We start from the raw sequence: 20603 nt of genomic DNA, 5'->3' as shown, positions 1-20603 counted from the left end.
AAAATTTATAATCAGCTGATGGTATATACAGTTAATTAAATCTTTATAAATTAATACAGTCGAGACTAGTAAAATAGATATTGAAATCGAATTGATCAAAATTTCCACTTATAGTATAATCAAATAGATAAAAAATGTATTAATTTACATTGACATGTTAAACATAATTATTGAAAATAAAAAATCACAATTCAGAAAATGGACCTAAATTAAAATTTCCAAATTTGATCCAATTAAATTTCGTTAAAAACTTAAAATTTGATTTTTTTTTTTTTTTTTAAATGGGAACGGAAATTATAATATTTATTTTTCAAAAAAACAAATTCGAATTGAAAAAAAGAATCCTTTTGACCTACACCTCAGAAATGAGCTGGTTCTTTAAATGCAATTTTCTTCTTGTACAAAAAGCCCTCCTCGTACTCCCCCATTTTTTATTACATACTATGATTGATTGATTTCTCTCTCTCTCAAAATTAATCCAACATGAATCTCTCTCTCACCCACCACCTTTTCTCCACCTCACCGCCGCCGCCGCCGTCATCCAAATCTCCATTCTTCAAAACCAAATCCAACACAAGAACTCAGCCGCCGCCGCCGTCGTCATCAAGCTGTAAAATCACATGCAAAATTATAATCAACCCATCCGAAAAAAGCTTCCCTAGAAAAAATAACAAACCACCTCCACCACCGCCGCCGCCATTTCCTCAGCCACCGGAACCACCAACCATCTTCTCCCCGACCACCATACCCCCTCCGCACCACAACCCATTCCAGAAACTCGCCGCCGCCGCCCTCGACATGGTGGAGAAATCAATCGTGACAAATATGGAAAAAAACCACAAGCTGAATCGGATGGTGGACCCCACGGTCCAACTTGAAGGCAACTATTCACCGGTTCAAGAATGCCCGGTCCATCAAGATCTCGAAGTAGTGGGGACCATCCCTACAAGCGTACGTGGGGCCTACCTTAGAAACGGCGGCAACCCGTTATTCGAGCCAATCAGCGGCCACCATTTCTTCGACGGCGACGGCATGATCCATGCCGTCACCCTGGCGGCCCCCGAAAATCGAGCAAGCTACGCCTGCCGCTTCACCAGAACCAACCGTCTGCTCGGGGAAGCCGCACTCAGAAAGCCAGTCTTCCCCAAGCAGATCGGCGAGCTGCATGGCCACTCCGGCTTGGCTCGGCTCGCCCTATTCGCGGCTCGAGCCTTAGCCGGACTGGTCAATGCAGCAGACGGCTTTGGTCTGGCTAACGTCAACGTAGTCTACTTCAACGGTCGGATCCTCGCCATGTCAGAGGATGATCTCCCCTACACCGTCAGATTAACGGAAGCCGGAGATCTCGAGACAATCGGGCAGTACGATTTCGACGGGCAAGTCAAGGGCTCGATGATAGCCCACCCTAAGGTGGACCCCGCCACGGGGGATCTCTACACCCTCAGCTACAACATACTCTCGAAACCCTACCTCAAATTCCTCAAATTCGATAAATGGGGGAATAAGTCACGTGAGTTGACCATCTCAATCGAACAGCCGACCATGATCCACGACTTCACCATGACGGAATCTCACGTGGTGATCCCGGATCACCAGATGGTATTCAAGTTATCCGAGATGATGCGGGGCGGGTCGCCCGTGATCCACGACCCGAATAAGATGACCCGATTCGGTGTTTTGCCGAAGAATGCGGTTGACGAATCGGAGATCCGATGGATAGATGTTCCGGAGTGTTTTTGTTTCCATATGTGGAATGCGTGGGAGGAGCGCGACGAAAACGGCGACAAAATTATCGTCGTCATTAACTCTTGCATGACGCCGGCGGATTCGATTTTTTCGGGTAGCGACGATTTGAAAAGCGAGTTATCCGAGATCCGGTTGAATTTGAAAACGGGCGGGTCGACCCGGAGGGTCGTCGTGTCGGGTATGAACCTAGAAGCGGGACAAATAAACAAGCAACAACTAGGCAAGAAAACTAGGTACGTGTACTTGGCTATAGCGGATCCATGGCCGAAATGTAGTGGAATCGCTAGGGTCGATTTGGAAACGGGAGAAGTGACTAAGTACTTGTACGGGCCCCACAGGTTCGGTGGCGAGCCATGTTTCGTCCCGGTAACTGCAGAGGAGGAAGACGAAGAAGAAGGGTATCTCATGAGTTTTGTGAGGGACGAAGAAAACGAAAAATCGGAATTTGTGATATTGAAAGCTTCGACAATGGAACAAGTTGCTCTAGTTAAGTTGCCTAAGAGGGTGCCCTATGGATTTCATGGCACATTTGTTAGTGCTCAAGAGATTCAAAGGCAGTGCTTTTAATATATGTAACAATATAACAATATGGCCAATGAATTAATATAGTTGTTTTATTTGAATTTTTTTGTTTGAATTAGAGAATATTACATACAATGTAAAGAAGAAAATCTCAACACATACAACATTGTTTTTCTCTTCGAAAATTTTGGAACTTGTGGTATATATAGATATTAAAATAATAACTAAGAACCAAAATACAAACTCAAAGAATCTGACTAAATCAATCATAGTATAACAGACAAGAAACATATGATATACAAACATAGTCTAGTCTAGATATATACACTTGTGTCCCCTTGACTCATGAGTGCTTGAAACAAACTATGTATATATGAAGATAACTTTTGACACAAATACTATTATTAGCACTTGGTCTCTTTCTTGATGGGAAAGTTTGTAGGTTCCGTCTTCCTTTAGATATATGTCTATAAATAGTATCTATAAAAGTGGATTATATTATAGGGCAAATGGCAAATAGGTCCGTGACAAATGATTTAAATGCACACAGGTACACAAAAAAACGATTTCGCTAATAAACTCATCCTGATGCCTTTTATCTAAAATACTCACCATAATATAATTTTTATCAATTCCCTGATCAATTATACTCTAACTTCATCAATATTGTACATTGACTCCAATTGAACAAATATATCACATTAACCCCCATTTTATAATTTTTTACTAATATTATTACTGCATGAGACAGTAATATTAAGGTCGAAGACAGTAATATTACGGTAGAAGACAGCAAAATTGTAAGCCAAGACGATAAAATTAATTAATACAGTAAAATTATTTTCTAAGATAGTAATATTACTGTCTCAGACAGTTAAATAATATTAATGAAAATAATTTTTATAAGTAAATAAAAGGTTTATAGAAAAAAGTCAACGGTAGAGACCGACGGTGACCTGCCAGAAAAAAAATTAAGAAAAAAAGAAAGTCAACTTATCTGATCGGAGGTGGTGGCCAAAATTGGTTAGTTGGTGAAATAAATTGAGGTGTAAATCATGAAATTGGAGTTGAATTAGGGTTTAAAGGAGTTTGGGGTAATTTTGGAATGTTCTCTAGTTTGTACTCGTTTTGTCCAAAAATACAGTTTCTAATGTAGCACAATCTGATACATATAAGCCAAAAAACACATCTTATGATTATCTTGTTACAGGTACAAAATTCAGAATATTCCATATAATCAAGAAGAATATTTCAATAAATTTTAAACCGCAATAGTAGACGTGAAGAAGATTTATAGTTGATGGGTGATTGTAATTACCCAAACATGAGGGGAGTTTTAGTAATTTGAACATACCTCAAGTGGTGGTTGTAATTTAACCAAAAAAAAAAAAACAGATATTATTTCAAGCAACCACAATATTATAGTATACATTTTGACACTCCTTATATATTTGTTTTATTACTTTGACACCCCTTAACTCATATAAATTATAAGGGTACTTCAGTCCGTCAAAAAAGTCAACAAGTTTGGTCAACAAGGTCAACCAAGGGAAAGAAACTGGATAATTCGCAAGGTCAACAAGTTTGGTCAAGAAAACAAAAAAGAGTATATATATATATCTACATATACAAAATTGGTTTACAACAAATTGAGTAGAATGAGAGAGCGATAGACTAATTTAATTTACTTACACAATTAAATCCACATATCTTTTTCACTTAGGCTGGGATTAATTAATAATAATTAAAGATTAATTAAATCTCATCTTTTGACTCTATTACTGCATCTCTTTTGCTGGAGCTTTGTAGCTATAACACGAAGCCGGTTCGTAATCTCCGTAAACGACGGCCTTTCTTCCGGATCGTGCGACCAGCATTCTTCCATCAACTTTCTCCACTCCGGATCGCACCGTTGCGGTATCGGTGGTCTCAGTGTGTTATTCACAATTCCACCTTTTTTTTTTAAATTAAAAAAAATTAAATTAAAAATAAAAAAAAGAAAAAATCAAATAAGCGTAATCGATAATTTCAAGATTCGTTGTCCGAAAAATGTCGTTACCTATGATGGCCCCGCAGTGCATGTTCGCGTATGGCTCTTCTCCCGCCAAAATCTCCCACATTGCAATGCCAAATGAGAAAACATCGACCTGCCCGAATAAATTCTTTGATTTTTAAATTTATGATAAAAATCGTAGAAATATGTGAAACATATATAATTACATGACATAAAAATAGGAATATAATATAGTTAATAGAGATGTCTAACTTTCTCGGAAACGCGACTACTGCTTCCGTTTAGAAGCTCCGGAGCCATCCATGGAAGGGTTCCTCGGACGCCACCTGAGACGAGCGTATTCTGTTTAATTCTCGACAGTCCAAAATCACCAACCTGATAAATCAACAACCAACTTATAATTTGTTCAAATTTAGTATTTTTCCATCATTTATATTTAATAAAATTGTATTTTATTTTTTAAATTTTTACTCAGCACCCCAGTACTTACTCTAATTGTTTATTTTGTATATCATCTGCAAAGTTCCAATAATGCATTAAATACAGTTTTCCAATTTTACCCTTATTATCACCTCAATAAATGGTAAAGGGTATTTTAGTCTTTTTTCACGCGTCTTTCCTAAACTTCGACCATATTTAATAACTTCATTAAACCTTAAACAACAGATATTATGGAACCAATGAAACAGCTGTTTTTACCTTACATACAGGACGTTGCGGATCGCCCAAATTGACGAGCAAGTTGTCGCATTTTAAATCGAAATGAACGATATTTCTCAAATGGAGGTATTCCATGCCGAAAGCAGCATCCAACGAAAGCATAATCTTTTTCCGCCAATCAAGTCCTCTGCAATTAAAATTCAAATTCCACGGATCAAACTTTTACAAACTATACGATGAATAATCGGAAAATAAATAAATAAAAAATAAATAAAAACTTACCGATCCTTTCTCAAGAGAACATGCCTTAGTGAACCATTGGCCATATATTCGGTAACAGTAGCCAACGTACTTCCGGGTCCATCGGGAACCACACCGTAAAACGCAACTACATTTGGATGATGAAGTTTCGATAGAATCTGAGCTTCCCTCCAGAAATCTTTGGTCTACAAACAAAATCGAACTTTTGACGAAATAGTTTTTTTTTTCCTTTTCTTTAATATATATAAAAGTGAGACGAACCAATTTATCTTGTTCGGAAGATCTGCCAGCAAAGCAGCTCTTTTTTATCCTCTTGATCGCGACATCCGTACCCCGCCATTTGCCGTGGTACACTGTTCCGTATGTACCGGATCCCAACTCTTTTAGGTCTTCAAGATCGGCATTTCTTATGATCTGTTAATACGATTTCGTAATCGAGTCAAAATTATGATATTTAATTTCATTTTTTTACAATATACAACGCATCAACCACGATACTGCTAAATTTATGAAATCAAATCTGCATTTTGTAATTGTAAAATAAATTTACTAATTACAGTAGAACCTCGATAAATTAATAACCTCGCTTGAATAAATAGTTTCTTCTGGTCCCGACTCAGTAAAAACTTACTAAATTAGTTCGATAATTTAATATTTCGCTAAAATTAATAGAATTCTGTTTGTCCCGACTGCATTAATTTATAGAGATTTAACTGTACCTGCAAACCATACATGCCGGCTTCCATTTCAATTACAGCAGCATCGCATATCGACGCATCCTTATCGTCTTCATCAGGTTTAACATCCTACATTAAACGCCACACGAAAATCGACATCAATTTAACATTAATCCAAAAAATAATAATAAATAAAAAATCAATAAAGAACTATTTATTTAATAAATGCCATACTCCATATCCAGATTCAGGGGTAGCGGTTTCAGCTTCCGTTTCTTCGCCACGCGATCCACTATCATCGTAATCTTGTACATGCGGGACCGCTTTCGAGTGCGATCCAACGCCAGCTGGCACACAGCCAGTCACATCTTCAACTACTATCGGCACATAAGTTTTAGGACAACTATCCGACGATCGAGAACGGACCAAATTGCTCTTTCTACTTTTTTCCTGTTCTGGTACAATGTGACGAGAATCTTTCAAACTCCTCTCGTAATAATCGTACATAATTTCGTCGTCGATATAAAGCTTGTGGTCGTTGTTACTTTCTTTTTGGCTCTTGAACGGAGAATCGAGCTCGTTCGGACTCGCTTGATAATTTAACGGAAACTCTTTGGTCGTATCTTTCGCCGAACTACGCGAATCTAACGAGCATATTATTTTCGCCAAATTCCGTTTTCGTTCAAGAAAATCGGAATCCGAAGCATCGTATTCTTCGATAGTAGCTTCGTTTCTCTTATCCTTATTCTTGATTTTTTTATATTTCTCTATCTTTCTTTGTTGCACTGCACCTTCTTGAAACGAGCTCGACCTTTCTTCATCGGAATTCATAGGAGATTTATCCACCCTCCCTTCTTCGTTCTTCGGTGCGGTTTTCTCGTAATTAACTCGATCGTTCGAAACACGGGAACAACTGATCTTATTTGTATTACTAAAATCACGAGAAATCGCATTTGAATGCATCGACTTGAGATTCGACAAATTCCTCCGCAAAATCGGGCTCGAATCCAAACTCTCTCTGCTAGATGTCATCATCCCATTAACCGCAACCACATACTGATAATCGGTATCCCTTTGTTGAATAATGACGTTATTACCCCTCCCTTCTAAAGAACAAGGGCTCTCGTTACTACTATCGCCACAAGAAACGAGAAACAATCTTAATCTCTGACAACTTCTCTCCAAGTCGTGGTATTCGTCTATCATGTGATGTAGATCCTCGTCAGAACAAACTGACACGAGCGCGTCCAAATCTTCGCCCGGAAGTTGATATTTAATCGTATGAGGGTGGTTGTTGCAGATGGCGTTGGTCTTTTTAACGAGCTCGAAGAAATTTAGCGTCTTACTTATCGAAATAACCCTCGTTTCTCCACCGACGTATCGAAGCTTTCCGTCGCTCGGTCTCGGCAGTATTTTGCCTCCGTAACTGCAGAGGAACTTCATTTTTTCGTAGAGCGGGAGATCGGAGAATCCCAACCGTTGATTGTAGTAAGGGGAATCGGACGAATAAATCGACGGACTCGACGGAGTTGTTGCTCGGTTGATGATTTCGTCATGAGAGAACTTTCTGCGGTGCAGATAGGTGTTGCTGTTGCTCGGAGAAAAATCGTGGAATTCTCGAGTGTCGAAATTCAGTTTGTTCGTAGGGGTATTATGGTCAATATCTTTGGCGAAAGGGGTTATTCGAGACGTGAGATGATCTCTCAAGAACTCGGGCGAGAATTCCTCGCCCGTCTGCAACGAGATGTTGTTGTTTAGTGGTTTGACGTTGTCGGAATTGGCGTTGTTCGGTTTTTGGCTCGTGCGGCAGCACAGTTCTCTTTCCATGTTTTTTCGATCGGAGACGAACTTTCACTCGGCATTAGTGTTTTATATCAGCCCCTTCGAACTTGTTATTCAATATCTATCGGCATTGTGCATCATTACTCGTACGATGCAATTCGTCGAGTTTCGAATTTCGAAATCGAAAAAAACAGCTACATAGACTACTTGTTCCTAGGCAGCAAACGAAATCGGAGGTTCCCCGAAACATTAATTAGGGCACTTCAAATTTGCTTGCCCTCACAAACTATTCATCATCAGTCAGACAATCATCATCAACTTGTTTTCGCGGAAACTAGAAAAAGCAAACCGTTAGAATCGACAATGCAATCCCAAAATCATTTATAGTACAGGCTAAATTACGGCCACCCCTCAGATAAGATTGAATTACGGAAAAAAAAACCTCCTATTTGAATAATTACAATCATTCCTCAACTATGAATCTTCTTACACGTCCAGCTTTACGGTGTCAAATTCAACAGTATATTCTAGATTCCGTGGAATATTCTCTAGTTTGTACTCGATTTGTGCAGAAATGTAGTTTCTGATGCATCACAATCTGATAATTACAAGCCAAGGGGACGCATCTTATGATCATCTTGTTTCAAAATATAGAGCTCGAATGGATAAAACGGGTACAAGCTAGAGAATATTCCATATAATGTAGAAGATTCCATTAAATTCGACACCGTAAGAATGGACGTGTAGGAAGATTCATAGTTGATGGCTGGTTGTAATTACTCAAATATGAGGGAATTTTTTTGCTATTTGACATGAGCTCAGGGTGGGTGGCCGTAATTTACCCAAATAACAAAATACTTACCATTTTACCAAGCCTGGTAAAATTATTCATCCAAGCATCTGATTAATCGTTTGTCGGTTTCATTATGCCCAAATGAAAAAAAAAACAAAAAAGAAGAGAAAATGGAGTTTAATACAGATAATAGTTATCTGGTAAGAAGAAAAAAATGCGATTATATTATTGCCCCCTTTTTTTTTTTGACGTGGTTTAGGGTAAAATTAGGGCGGGGCTCCTCCAGAAAGAAGAAAGTGTTGATTGATGAACAATGGGGGTTTTGTTTTGTGAGGTTGAGGTTGATAGAGAGAGAAAGAGATGAGAGAGAGAGAGAAAGATGAGAGAGAGAGAGAGAGAGAGAGAGAGAGAGAGAGAGAGAGAGAGAGAGAGAGAGAGAGAGAGAGGGAGGTATGAGAGAAGGGGCATTGCATGGATTTCGGAATTTCAGAGGAAGAAATGGGAGTGACCATTTTTGCAAAGAATCATCATGGAACAAAATAAATATATAAAATAAAATAAAATAAAATCAATTGGGGTTTTGAGATTGTTGCCTAACAAGGATATATAAATAATAAATATATACTCCATATGTACCCTTTTAATCAATATCTTTTTTACCTTTGCACAAGGATTAGAGATTTTATTAATTGCGCCTCGCACCAAAAGTGAAATTTATCGCCTTCAGAGCCCTCATTCCCAGGTTCGACAAGTATTTAATGAGTAATGTAAATCGGTGACTCAACGGTTCACTAAAGGTAGTGAATCCGGACTTGGTCTTATAATTAATAATAGAGAGAACTAAGTGTTTAGAAAAGGGCAATTTGCTAGACATCTTTCGACGATAATACCCTTTCAGATCAAGGACATTAATATTTTTGTATTTTGCTACAAGTACCTCGTGCAGCTTAGTTGGAGAATTTAGACTGAAGATAGTTATTTTAAAACGAAAATACCTTATTCACCTCTAACTCATCCGTCCTCAGAACAACACCTACTTCCAAAAATGGCATTTCTATCCATCCCTTCTAGTCCTCTGCCGCAGACTGTCTAATTTCCGCTGACAACATTATTGGAACATGTTATTTTCATTGATTTTCAATCTAAGTTGTCTATTTTCAGTATAGACTGTCTAATTCCAGTCTAACAGTTCCAACTAAGTTGTGTATTTTTAATTCAAATTCTTCGATTATGCTGCTGTCTATTTCCAGTCTATACGTTCGATCTAACTTGTTTGTTTTCAGTTTAAGATGTTTATTTTCCGTCTAATCTGTCTATTCAATCTAAGCTACCCGATGGATAGAACCTCCTCATGAAATATAAGTTTTCATGAAACTGATCTTGAGCCACCATCCAAGCACGAATACCTTCATTTAATAGAATATTTTTGGTGTAGAAAGTCTCAAATTCCGGATCTTCCGTTGCGCGAATTTCTTGAGAAACGAAGTCATAGGCACGTAGGTTCAGGGCCGAGTCGACTACTCCAAGAGCACTCATCCATAAACCGTTATAACAAATTCAAAATATCCGCCCACCCTGTTAGTTATTCAAAATATTTTTAAGGGAGTTTTAGCCAATTTTCCCTAAGAAAAGAGTGTTGGAAAGTGATTAATGCAGTGTTGAAAATTTAGCATGAATTTTATAGCGATTTGGGACTAATGTTCCCTTACTTTTCAGAAACTATTCATGAAAAATAGCACACAATTAGAAAGAAAAAAAAAAAGTTATACTTTCAAATGAACTAGGAATTTTGCCACGTGCACAGAACAGGAAATACATATTCCTAAATCAATCTCAAAATAAAAATGTATCAGAAGTATGAACAAAAATGATATTGTCAAAGATAAAAACAGTTATCATATTTCCATATTCAAGTGGTATGTTTTTACATAAATAGATGATAAATGGTTTTTGCATAAATAGATTATATTTCTTTTTAGGAATTGAATAAATTGATGATAAATTCATACCAAAGGCACATGACTTCAAAAATTCCCCAAATAATTAAGAAACCATGTTTCAATTTCAAGCAATTTATTAAGCTGTGTAACTAAACTATGCAAATAAGTTGTTTAAGTTGTGCAACTAAGTTGTTTGTGTAAGTTGTGTATATGTTGTGGGAAACATATATTCTTATTTTAATTTTTTCGTAACTGTATTTTAAGTTTTAAGTAAGTTGTTGCTTATTAATTAACTAAGATGTGCAACTAAGTTTCGCGAATTACCATGTCGCTGTTACTGTTAGCCATCCTAAGCGATTCCGTTAGAGTTGGATTCCGTTAGAGTTGGAGCACACAGGGACTTTTAGCAAAATAACAAAATGCGCGTGCCCTTCTTATGGCTAGATAACATTTTGAGGGACCTCCAGCTAATTTCCTTATATGATGTTTCAATTTCAACCAATTTATTACCAAAAAAAAAATAACCAAAGTGACAACAAAATAAATAAATAAAATCACATTATACAAATATCAGTCACTAATCATGTTTTACAGTTCATCACCACACTCATTAAAAATACCCGGAAAAAAAAATTACGAAAAAAAAACTCCGAAATAGCAAATACCAATCTTTACGATGAAATGACAACGGGCAAAATAATGATGTCGTCTACCGGTAGGAATCGGGGCGTTTGGGTTTGCTTTGAACAACAGCTTCGATCTTCTCCAACACTTCAGGTGTTAGCAAAGGAATAACATTAATAGCCTTCATATTCTCTTGAATCTGCATTTGCCCGAAATTATTCGATCAATTATTTTTCAGAATAAGAAATGAGTTTGTAAAGAACTATTACGATAATTGGTCATAAAAAAATTAAATAAAAAATAAAAACGGGACGATTATGCTGACCTGGGCCTCTTTTGTGGCGCCCGTAATAACAGACGATACATTGGGATTCGAAGCACACCAAGCAATTGCGAGTTGAGATAAAGGCACGCCCAACGCATCTGCGATTGGTTTCAATCCACTCACTTTCTTAAGTACATCATCGACCAATGATCTGCTCGCAAGATTCTGCATTAACGGTCAAATATATATTATGATAATAAACTCGATATTACATTCATTATTTTGTAAGTAATCTTTCGCTCAAACAAACAAAAATTCAACTCTCGTGTGACTATAGGTGGAAATTGGAAAGGAGTTTCTGATTTCCAGCGATTCTGATCCAAAATTTTCCGATTTTGGAACAATATTTTTCATTCCGACAATTCCTATTTCTGATTTCCGATTATAATTTCCGAAAATAATTCGGAGAAATACACTTATAATGTCGAAATTGTTCTGTATTTGGGTAAATTACAACCACCCATGAGGTATGGTCAAATTACGAAAAGAAACCCTCAACTATGAATTTTCTTACATCTCCACCCTTATGGTGTCAAATTCAACATAATCGTCGTGAAATGTTCTCTAGTTTCTACTCGTTTTGTGCAAAAATACATTTTCTAATGCACTACAATTTGATAAATACAAGCCAAAAGACACATCTTATGATCATCTAGCTTCAAAATGTGGAGCTCGAATGGGATAAAATGGGTTCAAAATTGAGAATATTCCATATAATCTAGAAGATTCCACTAAATTTGAAACAGGGTAGACGTGTAAGAAGATTTATAGTTGAGGGGTGGTTGTAATTACCCCAACAGGAGGGGGTTTTCGTAATTTGACGGTGCTTGTAATTTACCCTATGTATTTTATATGTTACGTTACTAAAAGTTGGAAATTTTCGAATTCCACCATTTCTTATCCCTAAATTTCTAATATTGGAACAAGTTTTGTTCCAATTTCTGAAATTCGGATTTCTGATTTTTCAATTTTTTTTCTCGGAACGGAATTGTAAATTAGTTTTTCACTTTTTAAAAAAAATTGGAATTTTGCCGAAAGTGTTAGTTTTAATCAATCCAATTCCTAAACATGACATTCGTGGAAGTAGAAACTAGAAAATCTTACAACAGCAACACGAACAGAGAAAGAAAATACCAACACCGAATTTTCCCTACAAAATTCAAGATTAATGTTCAATACTTACCTTATAATTATCCAAGGCAAATCTACTATCCGATGGAATATTCCCTGCGTTATACTTGCCGGTCAGAACCCCAGACGCAAGTGGGCTCCACGTGGTTAGGCCGATACCATAGTTAGTATACAAAGGGAGAAACTCCGACTCAACCTGCACCATATCAATACAAAACTGATATAAGATATCATAAATAAAATCCGAAACAGACACAAAATCTTCAAAAAGATTGCATTTTTAACCGTATTGTTTTACCACAAAACACGAAAAAATACAACAAATTTACGAACTTCATAGTTCACAGACACACACACACACACACACACACACACACACGAAACGGCATAACCACACAATATTCTCGATCGCTGATTAAAAGAAAAAACAAACAAATAATTCAATATATATTTTCAAGAAAACAATTAATAAACAACACCCACTCTTCATACAACCACCAAAACCAAATCATAAATTTTCAAACAGCTTTAATTGTGCACAATGGAATTTTCCGATTTTTGCCCGAAAGGGATAACTCATAACAGCAAATCAATATTACAGAATTGCCATATATGACCACACCACATATTCAATTACTGAGATAACAATTAAATAAAAAAAATCAGACAGCAATTAAATCCACAATTCAATAAGAACGATACCGTAGTTGAATACAAACTGATATAAGATATCATAAGTACAATCCGAAACAGACGAAAAATCTTCAAAAAGATTGCATTTTTAACTGTATTTTACCACAAAACACAAAAAATACAACAAATTTAAGAACTTCACAGTTCACAGACACACACACACACACACACACACACACACACACACACACACACCAAAGAAAAGAATAATAGATTTCTCAATAATTACGAAACGGCATAACCACACGATATTCTCGATCGCTGATAAAAACAAACATATTAATAATTCAATATATATTCAAGAAAACAATTAAAAAACAACACCCACTCTTCCCACAGCCACCAAAACCAAATCATATAATTTCAAACAGCTTTTAATTGTGCACAATGGATTTTTCCCGATTTTGCCCGAAAGGGATAACTCATAACAGCAAATCAATATTACAGAATTGCCATTCAGGACCACATCCACATCTTCAATTACTTAGATAACAATTAAATAACAACAATCAAATCCAGAATCCAGAAATACCTTATGCCTGGAGAACAAATTGTACTCGGGCTGCTCGACAACGGGCCCGACAAGATCGAGCCTCTCGGCCACACCCCACGCCTCGGTAATCTGCTGAGAAGACCACTCACTCGTCCCCCAATAATAAGCCCACCCCTTATCAATCACGTGATTCATAGCCCGAACAGTTTCTTCAATCGGAGTATTGATATCGGGCCGGTGGCAATAGATCACATCCACATACTCCATATCCAGCCGCTTCAGAGAATTCTTGGTTCCTTCGAGAATGTGCTTTCTCGACAAACCCTTGTCGTTCGGGCCGGGCCCGCCCCAGAAGATCTTGGTGGAGACGACAATGTCGGATCTCTTCCAGCCCAGCTCCTTGATGGCTTGGCCCATGATCTCCTCGGCGCGGCCATTGGCGTAGACCTCGGCGTTGTCGAAGAAATTGACGCCGTTGTCGCGGCAGCACTGGAGGAGGGATTTAGCCTCCTTGACGTCGAGCTGGTTGCCGAAGGTGACCCACGCGCCGTAGGAGAGCTGGGAGACTTTGAGGCCGGATCTGCCGAGGTTTTTGTACTCCATCGTTTGGTCTGGGATTTTCATCGAACAGTTGGTGGGCGTGGTTTTGTTTGATTCGAGAGTGACCGAGTGATGAGTGTTGCAGAGTGTTGATGCGTGTGACGATGTACTACTGGAGTTTGCTTTATTGAAATCCTAGGTAATGACAGCTGTGTAAATGCGTTGTAAATCACTAAATTGTAATGTTTTTTTTATTTTATTTTTTTCTTTTTTTTTAGAATTATTTTTTTTTAATTTAGAATTGAAATTTACCATTTTTATGATGTAATAATTGAGAATTATAATTTACCATTTGTTTTAGGATTTTTTTTTTTGTATTAATGGTAATATTAAATTAACCCACAGCACCAAAAACTTTTTTATAAGATTATCGGCTCGTTGGCTCGTTTAGCTACCGTTATAAAGTTATTGACTAAATAGTCGAGCTAGTAATACGTTCAGTTGGCAAGTTCCATATTTTTTCAAGCCGCTTCTAAAATTAAAGTCCGCTTTTAAGGGGACTAAACAAATAGAGTAAATACTATTTCATCATGCAAATTACATGTCAATTTTATTAAATAAAAGGTTTTATAGAAAAATCACATATAATACCAGAATTAAACAGATTTACATAGCAAATATTAAGTAATTAGTAAATTAGTCAGTAGTTAATTAATTCAATCTCTATAATCTAAACTTATCTGATATAGGTAACCATATGAGCCCAATATTTACTATACTATTAGAAATGTTTTATTTATTAAATATTCTTATTATTCAAATTAAATATCATTAGATCAGATTATTTATGTTTTTTTATGGTGAAAATATGTTAGATGTGTTCATTAGTGGTGATGTGATTGATTTAAGAGTTTCTAGTTTATCATAATTCATATTTTAGAAACAATTAATGTAAGATGATTTATATTTTAAATAAGGGTTAATATGCGATACCCTCGTTTAGAAAATGTTTTAAATTAAACTCAATTGAATTTAAAGACTTTTGTCATAACCCAAATCTCAATCTAAATTAGTGAGACCTTCTTTACCGCATATGATAAGATTATAGTGCCTCTATGTGTTATATTTTTAACGTGATACAATTTTATTTCTCACTCTTGTGCATCTCTCCCTATATCTGTCATTCTCTCGCTCGCTCGCTCGCTCTTTCGTTCACATTTTTTTTCTTCAAATCCATAAACCACTGTCGCCGGAGCCAACAACGCCCTTCAAACACCGTTGCAGGAGGCCCTCATCCGCCGATGTTAGAGATCTTCTCCCCCCTTTCCAACACCACCACATTGACGCCTGGTACAATTGGCGGCGACGCCTCACCGAGCTCGTCGCCGCCCTCCGTCGGATGCGTAATTTCTACATGGAGATTCCCCTTCTATCACCGTTGAATACCAATATATACGTTTCAATTTTTTTGGAGTGCGACAATTGAATTACAAGATTAGTCGGTTGTAGTGCAGTGTATTTTACAGAGTAGTCATATTGACAGAGTAGTCACATAATAGTCATATTCCCACTGTGTTGTTCAGTCACTGTTATACAAACCATAGTCACATAATAGTCATATTCGTCACATAATAGTCATATTCTCGCTGTTTTGTTATTTGTCTGTTAATTTCCACTGTCCTGTTAATTACACTGTTTTACAAAGCACAGTCACACAATAGTCATATTCTTTACTCTTATCTTAATAATTATGCGTCTACAGTACACTGGTATACACAACCTAGTCACGTGATAGTCATATTCTCACTGTTATGTTAATGCCTACATCGAGATTTGAATGTGACTACTTCAAATCAAAACCAGAGACTGTATATGACTAGTAGGGGTTAATGGATGTATGACGTTGTACCAAATGTTTTTGATTTTTTGGTATGTGACTGCAGTTTCGAAGCAAGAAACTTTCAATTTGGGGGAGTTTTCACTTTCGTGCGTCATCTTCAACGAATTTTATGTAATTTGATTTTTTCTTTTATATATTTGGAAGCAGTTTTGATAGGAAAGCGGATATCAATGCTAAATAATAGGGATTTAGGTGCCCATATTATTAGGGATTTCGAAAATTATGGTTATGTGTTACAAATCATGATAATTGCTGCAATGGCAATATTGAAAACAAATATTCTAGAGTTATTACAAAGGAAAAATTATAGTATGAACATATCACTGTCTTTTGTCTATAGAAAGAGGTTATTGCTAATGATCCCTTTAAATAATTGTCAAGATAGTGATAACAACAATTAATTAAACTAAATCTAAAATTGAAGATTTAGCTTGTACAGATAGTTTAGAAGGTTTGATAAACTATAATTAAATATATTAAAAAGCTCAACAATATAATGATGTAATTCAACACCTTCGCCCATCTATCAAATTGGGCCACTACTTTTTTATTATTGAAATCTAATGGGCCGGTCCCTTGAAGATATCGCGAATCAAATCAATTATGGTTAAATTACGGCCATCCTCTGAGACAGTGTTCTAAGCGGCGGTCGTGGCGGTCGATATATTGGCCGCCATATCGGTATTGATTATAAACTTTTACGATTTTGTTGAGGCGGTTTGGAATATCGGTTTTTTACGGCGAGGTGGTTTCCGGCGGTTTTTGGCGGGTCAAACCGATATATCAGTCAATAAATCGGTTTTTTTTTTTAAATTAAAATGAAAATAGGTTTTGTTTTGTTTTTTTCAAATTCTTTCAACTTCCAAAACCAAACCAAGTACTACCCTGCAACTTGTAACTGGCAAGAAAGAAGAACTTGGCTATAACCCAAAACATGAGTTTATGCTTTGTTATGTTTATATTAATTGTTGATGCGAAAGGACTTGCGTAAGATTTGTATTTCGTAAGAATCTTTTATTATATTATGATCTTATTATTTTTATTTTTTTGTTATTTATTGAGTAATTAGAATTATGTAATAACATATGAATGATGTTCAAATATTCTTTTATATATATTTTGAGTATTTACAAATAATATTTAGAAATATATTACACTAAATTTAAAAACTTATTTATTTCCGATTTATTTTCGATACATCACCGCCGCGTCGATTTATCGTGAGGCGGTCCCTAATAGCCACGAACCCGATAACCGCCTTTTAGAACCTTGCTTTGAGATAATGTCAAATTGCTAAGAACTTCCTTATGTTCGGGTAATTACAATCACCCATCAACTGTGAATCTTCTTACACGTCCACCCTTAAGGTGTCAAATTTTATGGAATCTTTTAGATAATGTAGAATATTCTCCAGTTTGTGCTGTTTTATTCCGTTTGAGCTCCACATTTTGAACAAGATGATCATTAAGATGTGTCTCTTGGCTTATAAATATCATATTGTAGTGCATCACAAACTGCAGTTTTGCACAAAACGAGTACAAAATAGAGAACAATTCTCGAAATCTAGAAGATTCTATTAAATTTGACCCCAAAACATTGAACATGTAAGAAGATTCATAATTGAAGGGTGATTGTAATTCTCAAATAAGATAAGGTTTTTCTTAGTTTAACTTTACTTCAGATGTGGTCGTAATTTACCTATCAATATTGTAATTAGATTACTATAAAAATGGTCAAAAAATAAAAATAGAGGATTGTCACTACAAGCAATAGTTGCGCATACGAAAACATTTACTAATTAATTACCTTCTCACATTCTAAATCACGAAAATCTCACCAATATTTACAAAATAAACAATTTTCTTCAGATAATTATAAATAGGACCCTAATAGTAGTCAAAGAATTATCAAATTTTATATATATTAAAAAGAAAAAAAAAAATTGGTGGTGAAAAATTAAAAACAATGGCTACAAAAAATATGTTGCTGATTTTCTTGGTGGTGAACACAATAATCCCAATTGTTTTCCCCCTTACATTATACGATTGGCAAATTCTGATTCGAAACGAGTCCCGTAATCAGAATTTAACGACTCATTGCATTACGAATAATGGCGGTGAAGATGTCGGGATCCACACGCTCCAACCTACTTGGAAAGAATTTTTCGTGTGTCACGTGCTTGTTAAGAAGAGGAGTTTGGCATCATGTGACATGAGCATGGGAAATTCGCATGTGCATTTAGATGTGTACGATTCCGACAGAGATAGTAAAAGGTGCTCCGGTAAAACGTGCATTTGGGATGTGAATGACGATGGATTGTTTTTGGAAATTAATGGCCAACGGGTTCTTCAGTATCGATGGTCGTAGGTTGCTTTAATTTTATTTTATTTTATTTAATTAAAAAAATTATTTGTGTTGTATCAAAATAAAATAAATTGGGTGTGATGAAATGGTACATGATTGATTTTATGGATGTTTTGATGTGTATATGTAAAGAATAAATTAAATAAATAATGGGATTTCTATTTTATTTTTTTTTCCTTTAATGCTCAACTCAGCTCTATAGATAAGAAAATTCAGATTATTCAATAAGATCTAATTGTGAATTATAAGTTTAATAAACTGTGGAGGTTTAAGTTCTTTATATGGATAAATAATATCTGATGAGCTTAAGCAGGTTAATTTGTATCTAATTATTAAGTTTTTTGAATTAAACTTGAATCACAAAAAATTGGATGACGGGAAAGAAAGATATGCATGAATTCATGGACACTGTTTATAATTTTGATGTTTTAAGCGATCTAAAATTCAGAATGTTATTCATTGATGCATAACTTTGTCACTCTACATCCGATTTAGTTAAATCAATTTGGGTTACAAAGATACTTAAGGACTATAACTTTTGTGTTTTGAGTTTTCCCAAAATTGGACTAGAAAAAAGTCAAAATCATTCGATATTAGTAAAATTGAAACGATATTTAACATTTTAATTTGAGTATTCGAAGCAATATTTTTGAACCATGCAATAATATTATATTGGGTAAATTACGGCCCTCCCCTGAGGTAATGCCAAATTACGAAAAACCTCCTCATGTTTGGGTAATTACAACCACTCCATCAACTATGAATCTTCTTACATGTCCATCCTTGCGGAGTCAAATTTAGTGGAATCTTTTAAATAAGATGGAAAAGTTTCCATTTTGTACTCGTTTCACCCCCTTCGAACTCCACATTTTGAAACAAGATAATTATAAGATGTGACTCTTGTCTTGTAAATATCATATTGTACGTAGTTCATCGGAAACTAATGTTTTGCACAAAACAAGTACAAATTAGATAACATTACACGGAATTTAAAAAATTCTATTGACTTTGACACAATAATAATGAATGAGTAAGAAAATTCATATTTTAGTGGTAGTTGTAATTATTCAAGCAGAAGATATTTTCTGACATTACTTCAAGGGGTTGACCGTAATTTAGCCTATTATATTATATGACTTTTGTATGCGTCAAGGTATGGATTTACACAAATGAAAAGTTGGACTCGGCTTATCATTTTGGGCTTTAATCTACAAAACATTTTGGGCTGCACCGAAAAGCCCATCTTTATAGAAATAAATAAATCAACTCAAATTAGTTGAAGCTTATAAAATTTTGGTCATATTTAATTTGTAATTAAAGAGTTTATAAGCTTTCAATATAAAAATTAGTGACATATATGTAAACATTTCCATAAAGAATGATAAATTGATTTCATATTATTTAACATTCGACGCATCGATTTGTTTTGATTTTTTTAGCTTCTCAATTCAAATCTAAAAAGAATTACGATTTTACGTTAATCATATCGATTTTTATATGATTTATTCCCATTCAGTGTTATTTTTATGATTCTAACATTTTTTTTAATGATCCAAAGTTTATTTGAACTTTTATATTGAGAGTAAAATTGGCATCTTGGTTGAAATGTAATCAAGTAAAAAATTACTGGAAATATAATATATGTATTAATTTTCCAGTAATTTTGAACTTTGATAAGGACATATAAAACTATTAGGATTTGTGATTCATAATAATATACAATATGTATATTTAGCAAAATAACTTTTTATTTGTGAACATGAAAAAAGTCAAAGAAGAGGAAAATAGCTTAATTATTAGTATAACTTTTCAAAAAAAATGTGTCAATTAATCCAAGTATCTTACTTTTACATACTTAGGTCGGTGTTTGCAAAAGCTTTTAAAAACAACTTTTGAGTTTTTCTTTGTTGTTCCTAATCTGTTTTCAGTTGTTTGCAGTATCAAAATTTGCTTTGCTTCTCTTAAATTAAGATGTAAGTTCATTTTTCAGAATATTTGCAAACATCAACGACTGTTAAAAATAAGTACTTAATACTCACTTAACTCACAATCACTGACTTTTACTTTTGAATAAACTTTTGCAAACACCACCTTATTAGGTTTTTGAGATGCTACACCTGGTGAAATATAACGAGTAA

The 20603-nt window shown here is 35.3% G+C and overlaps 3 protein-coding genes across 3 annotated transcripts; 1 reads left to right on the top strand and 2 right to left on the bottom strand.

Moving 5' to 3' along the window:
• Nucleotides 1-383: 383 nt before the first annotated feature.
• Nucleotides 384-2481, top strand: NCED6 (nine-cis-epoxycarotenoid dioxygenase 6). The gene has a single exon (XM_012974092.2). The coding sequence runs from the start codon at nucleotides 484-486 to the stop codon at nucleotides 2311-2313; it is 1830 nt and encodes a 609-aa protein (XP_012829546.2). The 5' UTR covers nucleotides 384-483; the 3' UTR covers nucleotides 2314-2481.
• Nucleotides 2482-3806: 1325 nt separating this feature from the next.
• LOC105950708 (PB1 domain-containing protein tyrosine kinase) lies at nucleotides 3807-8760 on the bottom strand. The gene is made up of 9 exons (XM_088820769.1): nucleotides 8525-8760; nucleotides 6115-7996; nucleotides 5923-6009; nucleotides 5465-5617; nucleotides 5225-5388; nucleotides 4982-5129; nucleotides 4535-4657; nucleotides 4328-4415; nucleotides 3807-4221 (listed from the first exon to the last, which is right to left on the bottom strand). The coding sequence occupies exons 2-9, from the start codon at nucleotides 7705-7707 to the stop codon at nucleotides 4031-4033; spliced, it is 2547 nt and encodes an 848-aa protein (XP_088676895.1). The 5' UTR covers nucleotides 7708-7996; nucleotides 8525-8760; the 3' UTR covers nucleotides 3807-4030.
• A 2165-nt stretch (nucleotides 8761-10925) lies between these two features.
• KAB1 (potassium channel beta subunit 1) lies at nucleotides 10926-14431 on the bottom strand. The gene is made up of 4 exons (XM_012973808.2): nucleotides 13701-14431; nucleotides 12528-12671; nucleotides 11345-11509; nucleotides 10926-11218 (listed from the first exon to the last, which is right to left on the bottom strand). The coding sequence occupies exons 1-4, from the start codon at nucleotides 14283-14285 to the stop codon at nucleotides 11105-11107; spliced, it is 1008 nt and encodes a 335-aa protein (XP_012829262.2). The 5' UTR covers nucleotides 14286-14431; the 3' UTR covers nucleotides 10926-11104.
• Between the last annotated feature and the right edge of the window lie 6172 nt (nucleotides 14432-20603).

Source organism: Erythranthe guttata, chromosome 7, assembly GCF_056151865.1.
Source record: "Erythranthe guttata isolate IM_541 chromosome 7, IM_541, whole genome shotgun sequence".
Classification (NCBI taxonomy): Eukaryota; Viridiplantae; Streptophyta; class Magnoliopsida; order Lamiales; family Phrymaceae; genus Erythranthe; species Erythranthe guttata.
This window is presented reverse-complemented; position numbering and strand designations above follow the sequence as displayed.

Excerpts from the sequence above, each read along its gene's own strand:
- NCED6 (XM_012974092.2), top strand. The coding sequence starts at position 484 with ATGAATCTCTCTCTCACCCACCACCTTTTCTCCACCTCACCGCCGCCG.
- LOC105950708 (XM_088820769.1), bottom strand. The coding sequence starts at position 7,707 with ATGGAAAGAGAACTGTGCTGCCGCACGAGCCAAAAACCGAACAACGCC. Across the intron at positions 5,389-5,464 it reads CTTCCGAACAAGATAAATTG|ACCAAAGATTTCTGGAGGGA; the intron begins GTTCGTCTCACT and ends TTTTGTTTGTAG. Across the intron at positions 4,416-4,534 it reads GTAGTCGCGTTTCCGAGAAA|GTCGATGTTTTCTCATTTGG; the intron begins GTTAGACATCTC and ends TTATTCGGGCAG.
- KAB1 (XM_012973808.2), bottom strand. The coding sequence starts at position 14,285 with ATGAAAATCCCAGACCAAACGATGGAGTACAAAAACCTCGGCAGATCC. Across the intron at positions 11,510-12,527 it reads TTGCCTTGGATAATTATAAG|AATCTTGCGAGCAGATCATT; the intron begins GTAAGTATTGAA and ends CCGTTAATGCAG. Across the intron at positions 11,219-11,344 it reads GCGCCACAAAAGAGGCCCAG|ATTCAAGAGAATATGAAGGC; the intron begins GTCAGCATAATC and ends GGGCAAATGCAG.